This window comes from Ochotona curzoniae, unplaced genomic scaffold (genome assembly GCF_017591425.1).
Source record: "Ochotona curzoniae isolate NIBS_2020 unplaced genomic scaffold, NIBS_Ocur_1.0 patch374, whole genome shotgun sequence".
In the NCBI taxonomy this organism is placed as follows: Eukaryota; Metazoa; Chordata; class Mammalia; order Lagomorpha; family Ochotonidae; genus Ochotona; species Ochotona curzoniae.
Window position 1 is genome coordinate 454,519 of NW_024466944.1, and position 8,869 is coordinate 463,387.

Genomic DNA, 8,869 nt, shown 5'->3' on the forward strand with positions numbered 1-8,869 from the left:
TGATCCTAGCAAAAAACCTACAAATTTAGTGTTAGAATGCTTTGATTTTAGAAAGAAAACTGAATGAGGCATGGGAAAGAGACTTGAAAAAGCATCTGCCTATTAAAAGTATAGAAATTAAAGGCAAAAAACCATGTGTCCTGAAGTTCAGGGACAAAGGAGCTGATCCTTTTAGCTCCATTGACCAGCCAACTCCCTGATAATGTACCCAGGAGAGCAATGAGAAATGGATGAGATCCTTGACCCCTTACAGTCATGTGGGAGACTTGGATGGTGTCCCAGGTGCTTTTTTTCCACCTGGCCATGTTTATCTGTTCCAGAAACATAAGCAATGACTGCTGGTTGATTGCTCTGTTTACATCATTATCACTATCCCTCTAGTCATTTCGTAGTAATTCATACAATCTTATATTTGTATTCATGATATTCAATGACACCTCAAAATCATAGTTAGTAACTTAGCTTAATTGAAAACTAATGTTTATAAAGGAAATGGAAAATTTCTGCTCCATCTTTACCACCATTGCAGAGAATCCTCACTCTTATCATGTACAAACTAGGAGACTTACAGCCCATGCATCTCTAAAGCCATTTTTGCTACAGCACAGAACACAGTATGAAGAAAAGTGATTGCCTTGACAACATTATCTTAGAATTCTAGATCATTCCCTAAGCTTTCTGTGGGTGAATCAACAACTTCTTTAGATATTAGACTCCTTGAACTGATTTCTCTTTGTAGCTTCACAAATAGTGTGAGCATAGCATGTAATTCTGAGGTGTGCTTTGAAAATAATATTAAAATGTTCTCAGTCAAATCTGATTATATAGCAGAAATTAAAACATTACTGAAATGCTGATATATATGTAATATTAGGTTGTGAGTTTTTTACCTAATTCAATTTTGTGTAAGAAGATCCCCAATAGTAAATACCTAAGACAAATTGTGTAAATATTGGAGTGGGTTTTTTTTATATAACTATCACATTTTTGAAAGCGTATGCACTTTGAAGTAGCATCAACAATTTGTGCTAATTTGCAGTACTGGGTATTCCTAAATATATATTAAACTATTATTTGTATGTTGTCTTGCTTTTCTTTCCTTTGCTTTAATTTGAACATGCTCTCAATATTCTTAAGTGTCTGTCTGGTTTCCCCCTTCTCCATGCCATAAACTCAACCATTTACCATTGTCATCAGGATAGACACCTGAGGCCTAATACCACTCTCTCCCTCTTCCTCATTTCTCTCTACCTATGTAGCAAATCAGGTTTATCTACTTGCTTCCTTGGTTTTGCCTCCTTGGCCCTTGAGAGTAAGTTTGGCTGTCTTAGTTTTTATTATATCCCTTTACCTAGGAGATCTAATACATTTCTATAAGTTTATTTTTCATCATTCAACAAGCAGCGCCTCCAAAGTCTTTCATTCCATTCCAGAACATTTGCTTGTTGTGGAGTCTACCACTGACAGATGTCAACTCAATAAACACGTTGAAATGCCACACAGGAGCCTGAAACTTAGCTTTGATTAATGACATCATGCCTCTCTCACGCCACACAATTTAGCCCTTACCTGATACTTCATACTGTAATGAAATGAATGATCAGTCATTACACTAGATATCAAGCCATGGACCTGAGATGTGTGCATTAAGAAAGAAGACTGTGAGGAGTGGAATGTAGAGAAGGCCCTGTGGGTTTAAGATTTACCTGGTTGCAAGCAGGCTTATACTTGAGTCCTGGCTTGGTCAGTATGTGTTCCAGTTGTTTGTGATTGAAATTGGACACCCCAATGGATTTGGTTAATCCTGCATCTTTGCACTTCTCCAGAGCCTGGGGAAGTGGGAAATGTATATTTACATGTTAGCTGTACTCTGTTTTTTCATCCACGCTTAGAATTTATGAAACCTAGAAATAATTTTAACATGTATACAATCTTGAGGAAACAAAATTTATATTATAGCATGTCATGTATTCTCAGTTGTGACTGAGAATACATGAGGACAACAGTAGTGCTAAGCCACCAACTATGAAACCAGCATCAAATTCCAAGAACACTTCTGTAACCTGAGTGCCCTCCTACAGATTCAGGTCCCCACTGAAGCACCTGCTGAAGGACCAGAAGATGACACAAAATACTTAGGCTGCTGCAACCCATGTGAGAAATTTAACTGGACTTTCAAAATCTTGAATTGCATGACTGATCCATTTATTGTGGCCTTTTTGGGAGGGGAACTAGCTGATAGATCTGTTTCTCTCCTTGTCTCCCTCTCATTCTGTTGTTCAAGTAAATAAAATATAACTTCAAAGAAATTAAAATATTTGAAGCCCTCAAAAGTAATATTGTGTAACTCCCTAACATTACAGACAGGAATAAAGGAATTACACAGATGTCTCATATTATGTCTGAGGTCAGACATCACTGGAACAAAAATCCTCCTCTTCTTAGACCTCATTACATGTTTCCTACATTCTTGTACAATGTCTGCCATTATCTGTAGCATTACATACCTCCCATGTGTCACGAAGGTCCACTGTATCTAAAATAAATTGTCCTTTGTCATCCATTGGTATTAGTTCATCCCCAGGCTGGAAATAACAATAATAATAATAATAATAAAGACAAAGTGAAAATGGTTTCTTACATGACATTTCATATGCCTACATAGCTTGGTCACACCACATTCTGGAAATTGTGATTCACTGAAGTGTGTATGAGTTACATGTGCATGTATGTTTATTAAAAGGAATATGAAGAAAAAACACAAAATCTTAATTTTCTAAGAGAAAATAGACAACAGACCATAATGATCTGCAATGGCAACTAAAATCCTAAAGTTCAGGAGAGAGAGTTATCCTCCAGTTGAGTCATTTTTGTCTCCCAAGCTCAATCTGGTTTGGAGGAAACTACTAATTAGAACCTCAAATCAACGAATTTTAATTCCAGTTGATAAATACACAACCTCACAGACAGAAACTTTCAGATGTGCTCAGCTCACACTCACATTGAGGAGAGATCAAATGGAGAAAGCCTAAAGGAGCCTGACTGTACATGCAGACCATCCAGGTGACCCCTCACAGCATTGAGAGAAGAAGTGCAAGTGGGAGAGGTCTGTATCTTCAGAAATGGAAATGCTCATTGTGTCTATGAATTTTTAGCTACTCAACATTCTTTAGGACTGTAATGTAAATGGGTCTGTACTGGAGACAACAACTCACAGGGTGGAACACTCTACTGCTTGAGGTAGAAGCAGTGATCTCTCTAAACTTCTACCTTTCTTAAAGATGGGCAATAGGAATGAAAAGTCTTAATGGTGATGAGCCTCAGCTAACTAGAAGAGTGAAGTCATGTAACAATTTTAATCCAATCTTTAAAATCTACATTTGTCAACGGAAACAGGGGTAATCAAGCTGGTGCCTCATATGCATTTAGTAATAACACTGGTGAAAACACGCAACACACAACAAAGAAAACCAAATGCTTACCTTCATGGGAACTGGAAGATGCATGATGATAAGATCCACATAATCCATTTGAAGTTTCTTCAGTGACTTTTCTAGCGCTGGACGGACATATTCTGGGCGAAAGTGTGTAGCCCAAAGCTGCAACAACAAAGACATATAAAAATTGCCTTATGATTTAATTCATTTAGGTGCTAAAATCAGACACCAATTTTGAACATTGAGTGATGAGTATTAGTGCACTATGAAAGATCAATTACTATTGAAGGATCTATCTATTATTAAGTAGAACAAGCTAAATTTATGATATTCATTATGCCCCAGATGCTTAATAATATACCAAGATTTATTTGAGTGAATGTATTAACAACAGTAAATAAAACAGAATGAGTAGAGAAAGCAACTGTCAAAAAAATGAAAAGTAATTACCCACTGAAAAATTCAGATGAAAGACAAGGGGAAATGCAATCCACTATCCTGGACAATCTGTCTTCAGAAATTACCCTGTTAAGTAATTCATATTCTAAAACAAATTCAACTAATGCGTACATACTTAGGATACAGCTAAAGAGAACTCAGCAGTCTATACATTAAAAGTGACTTTCCCACTGACAAAATGCATCAATGTTCTGCATTTCAGTGATAAGGATTAAAGATCTTACACTGTAACTCTCTTTTCAACATAATAGCTCAAATGCACAAGACATATTCTAGGACAATTTTTTTAAAGTTTAAAGAAACTGACATTTGGGCCCAGCGCGGTGGCGCAGTGGTTAAGGTCCTCGCCTTGCACGCCTGGGATCCCATATGGGCGCTGGTTCTAATCCCAGCAGCCCCGCTTCCCTTCCAGCTCCCTGCCTGTGGCCTGGGAAGGCAGTCGAGGACGGCCCAAAGCTTTGGGACCCTGCACCCGCATGGGAGACCCGGAAGAGGCTCCTGGCTTCAAATCGGCATAGCATCGGCCTTTGCGCTCACTTGGGGAGTGAATCATGAGACAGAAGATCTTCCTCTCTGTCTCTCCTCTCTGTATATCCACCTTTCCAATGAAAATATAGTAAAAATAAATCTTTAAAAAAAAAAAGAAACTGATATTTAGTCACTCAGTAAATTCACTCAATAAATAGGTATTTGAACTCAAACAGTGTAAATAAATCTTGAATGACTTTCCAAGACTTTGAAAAGCTGCATCTCATGTCTAATGCACTTCTGAACAAAGAAAAGATAATATATTATTTTTCAAAAGGTTTATTTTATGTGTTACAGAGAGAAAGAAGGTGAGACAGAAACAGAAAAAAAAGAGAGATGGAAAGGAAAGAGAAGGACACAGAGAAAGATTCCCTCTATTCATAGACTCATCAAAATTCCAGAGTTAGTCCAATCAAAAATCAGAAGCAATGACACATAGCTAAGCCATCGTGTGATGGCTCTCGGGTTACCAGAAGGAAGAAACACTGGAATTAGAACAGTGGGAACCTGAGTCACTATGCTGAAATGGAAAGTGGCAAATCAGATCATGCCACATCTGTCAAAAGCAAGCCTTTGCTTTTCTGTTTCTGTGATCTGCCTCCACAAGAGTAAGAAAGAAAGCACTCAAATGGTGAACATTTTGCTTCCATAACACCATATAAAAACTGACAGTGTTCTGTAGTTTCTGTACCTTGGTAGTGTAGAAAACGTCCTCTCTCTTCACAGTCCCATCAGCAATCTTCTCACGAATAGCTGCCCCAACCTCCTCCTCATTTCCATATATAAATGCTGAATCAAAGTGACGAAAACCTGCATCAATGGCCACTTTGGTGAACTCATAGGACTTGCTTTTTGGAACCTAAAACAAGAACGAGAGAGTTAATGATATGCACACAAACAGGAATTGTTATTTCCTCAGTAACATTTCCTCTCATTGTTGCTGCTGATGCCACTCACATACCCTTGATAGAATATCTCAGTAATAGAACAGTGCTCTAAGATTTCTACTAAGATAAAATGTAATCTCGTCTCTGGGAGAAACTGTTGAAATGAGCAGCCACATGAAATGAAGTCTTACTGAATGAGAAGTAATGATACAAAAATGGCTTTGAGGAGAGCATCCAATATTGAGATAAATTTGTTCAGGCAATCAGAAGGAAAGAAATATTTTGCACACACACACACTTACACAATCATTATAGCATCTGTGATTCTGCTTGTGCCCAATAATTGAAAATGAGCCCTAGCTCACATCCTTCTTCTCTGTGCTAGTCAATTTGTTCATTACTGTTAAATCATCTCTCCTCAAATTGTCTCATGCAACATTTGGTTTACATGCAATTTTTGAGTAGTTCATGTGTGCTTAGCAGTCTAATAGTCCATGAGGTGCCACTGATTTAGCCATGGACAGAGGATCATCTTCCTTGCTAGCAGGAGGAATCAGAGAAAATGAGTGAGAGACTGCCAATAACTATACAAGTAGTAAGTTAAGCTATGGAAATGCTTCACAAAATATGCAAAACCAAATATTTTACAAGATCTCTTCATGTAGAAAATAAGTACAGGAAACAGATAAGAAAATAAGCATCACATATACCATTCAGGAAATGTATCATTAAATAAGGAAGCCAAGCTATGAAAGTACAAAATGAAATACATTAAAGAGAATGTTGCTTTGAAGCTAAATCCAGAAGACAGTTGCAGTCTAAGGTACCCTGGAGAACAAAAGGGGCCTTCAGAAAACAGAAAGATACACCTGAGCAGATTTAAATGAAGCATAGGATGAGGACAAATTTAATATTAAAAGTAGATAAATTCATCTCATTTTTCTTTTAATTAGGCCCCCGGGAATCTCCATTAATCATTTCCATCATCAGTTCCTCATGTAGATTATTTGCTTGGATGTTGAGGAACAGCAATTCTAATTTTTCCCTACATAATGCTCAAGGAGTAATAACGGGTATGAAAATTTCCAATTGTGTCTTTTTGTGGATTCCCATAAAATAACCCTTCGGAAGACTTTCTGATAACTAACCCATATAAATGGTAACCTTGCGAAGTATTTTATAATTTCATCCTATCATTCTAAGGAGCCTTCAGAATAATACCCCTGTTCCTACAGTAATACCTTAGAACATCTCCCCTGAAGTCTACACATTAATAGGCAGCTAACTGTCCTTCTGGCTCCAGCATGCTTCTTCTATTTGAGTAGACAAATATCACAAATCATGGATATGACTTACCTGATTTCAAGCATGGCAATGAACTCAAGCTACTTCTCTTGAATATTTTGGAAGAACACTCAGCTGCATGGCAAGCTTGGGTTCTTAACATCCCAATGTCCACTGACATTTAGAGACATAATATTCAACACTGGAGATGGTGTTTCATCACACAATGGTAAATACCCAAATGAGATACCCACATCCCATTGGGGAAAGCCAAATATTAACTCTAGTCTCCACTTCAGACCCAGGTTCACACTGATACAACTGGGATGCACCAGATGCTGGCCTAAGTTTTGGCTTCCTGCCACCAACAAGGGAGTTCTGGATATAGTTCTGGGTTCCTGCCCATTATCCAGCTTACAACCATATTTGAAAGCATTGGTAAGTGAAGTAATACGTCAAACATCTCTCTTGGGTTATTACTTACCCTTATGAGTCACCCTTTCAAATATTAGAGTTGAATCAATTGGTTGATTTATCAGTTAATATTTAAATCAACTTCCTGAAGGAGTCTGATTGACACCTTCTAAAATCAAAAGGTTTGCTATCCCCATCTGCCAACCTTTGAAACTAGACCCCTGTGCTGTTGAATGCAGATGCTACATAGCATAGGATTTGACTACTCAGTCTGTCAACTTCCCTCTGTTAGATCAAAGTGCAATTGACCTGCTTGTTTGCACAGCAAAGCAATCATTTGCCAAAAATATCTCACTGAATTGAGGGAGCAGTGCAGCCTGCTCTAAAAGGTTTTAAACCTTATTATTATGAATTTTTTGTTTCCCTTACAGAGAACATTTTATATTCTTAAAGTTTCCAAAACTCTGCCCTTTTAACTCCAGGACCAAAACAAAAGTAACTACCATGGGCATATACCCATGGTCTTGTTGGAGCTGGGTTGTCATCTACAAAATTATCTACCTGATTATTGCTGAAAAAAGAGCTGGGAACACAAGGATAACTTGAGTATCAACAAAAGCAAAACACTCTCATTCATCTATACTCTAATCTCAATAGTTCAGAAAAGAAAATAAGAGGTGTTGTTCATTTTGTTAATGCTCCCAAGTCGTCTTCTTTCTTTCTTTAAATAAGTCTTGTTTCCTAAGAGTAAAATAATAGTTGCTTTTTCATGTCAAAAGATTAAATGATTGAAATTCTCTCAGAAACACTTTCAGTACCAACATGCTCAGCAAAACTTCTCTGCTATAAAGCACACCTGTTACCTGTCATTTCTTCCTCTGCTCTTTGACAACCAGGAGCATCTAACAGAGCAGACTGACTCTGAGTGAGGCAGCAGAAAAGCACACACAGAGCAACTGGAGCTGTGGTTTTTGGAAATGTAACAAATAGCAACCATGAGTGCTCACCCAGGAAAGTTGTTGGTGAATTCACTGAGAAAATACATGCACAGTTAAAAACACAAGTAAGGATTTCATGCATGTTAGATAATAATAAAAATAATAATCAACATCTACCCACAGTTCTCTACTTCTGAATATCCAGAGTCAACTCTTGTCACACTGATGCATAAAGAATCTCTTTGACAAAAAAAAAAGAGACAGGTAGAGAGAGAGAGAAATAGGAGCCCAGACGGTCACTTCTAATCCATCAACTTTTCCAGCATGTAAACGTTACAATTTGTTAACAGCCATTCCAAGCACATCAACACTCAGTGACTCAGGACCCCTCAGGTTTACTTACATCTCCAGAAGCTGCAGTGCCGAATCCAAGCCTGGGCATGAAGTGCCCATCATTCAGCTTCACAGAACGACTGTGTTTGAGATCCATCCTTCTCCACGCTGAAATAAACTGTTTCACTTTCCTTTTCCTATGAAACAACTGTAGGACAAGCCTCCAACATGCTTTATTTATACCAATCTAAGTTGGGTGGAGCCTAGCCTGGTTCCTTAGTTCAATGAATCACACAGCTAATTAGGCACTTACAGAAGTCAGCTCACTGAATTGAGGAAGTATGCAAATTGAACTAGAAGATTTGAATCTCTAGACTCCTGAGATCCCTGTTTATTTCTTTGTTTTCAACAGATTAAACTTTGATGCTCAGTCTTATCTTGAGGATTTACTCTTCTGGGACATCCTTAAAAGGCAAGATGTAATGAACATTTGCATATAGCTGTCACATTGACTAGAGCATATTTTGTCATCATCATCATTCCAGAAAGGACACAGTCTCACTGACCAACTGAGGGGAGGTCACTAGCA

At 37.8% G+C, this 8,869-nt stretch overlaps 1 protein-coding gene across 2 annotated transcripts in view; it reads right to left on the reverse strand.

The window, feature by feature from the left end:
* Positions 1-8,486, reverse strand: part of LOC121167473 (aldo-keto reductase family 1 member C15-like) — a 111,164-nt gene extending 102,678 nt beyond the window's left edge. Inside the window, exons 1-5 of one of the 2 annotated variants that reach the window (XM_040996907.1) lie at positions 8,351-8,486; positions 5,116-5,283; positions 3,483-3,599; positions 2,508-2,585; positions 1,707-1,829 (exon numbers count right to left, since the gene is read on the reverse strand). In XM_040996907.1, coding sequence (XP_040852841.1) covers positions 1,707-1,829; positions 2,508-2,585; positions 3,483-3,599; positions 5,116-5,283; positions 8,351-8,437 — 573 coding nt within the window. In that variant the 5' untranslated portion in view covers positions 8,438-8,486. The remainder of the gene's footprint in view (positions 1-1,706; positions 1,830-2,507; positions 2,586-3,482; positions 3,600-5,115; positions 5,284-8,350) is intronic. The other variant, XM_040996901.1, reaches the window with a different exon arrangement.
* Positions 8,487-8,869: the final 383 nt, after the last annotated feature.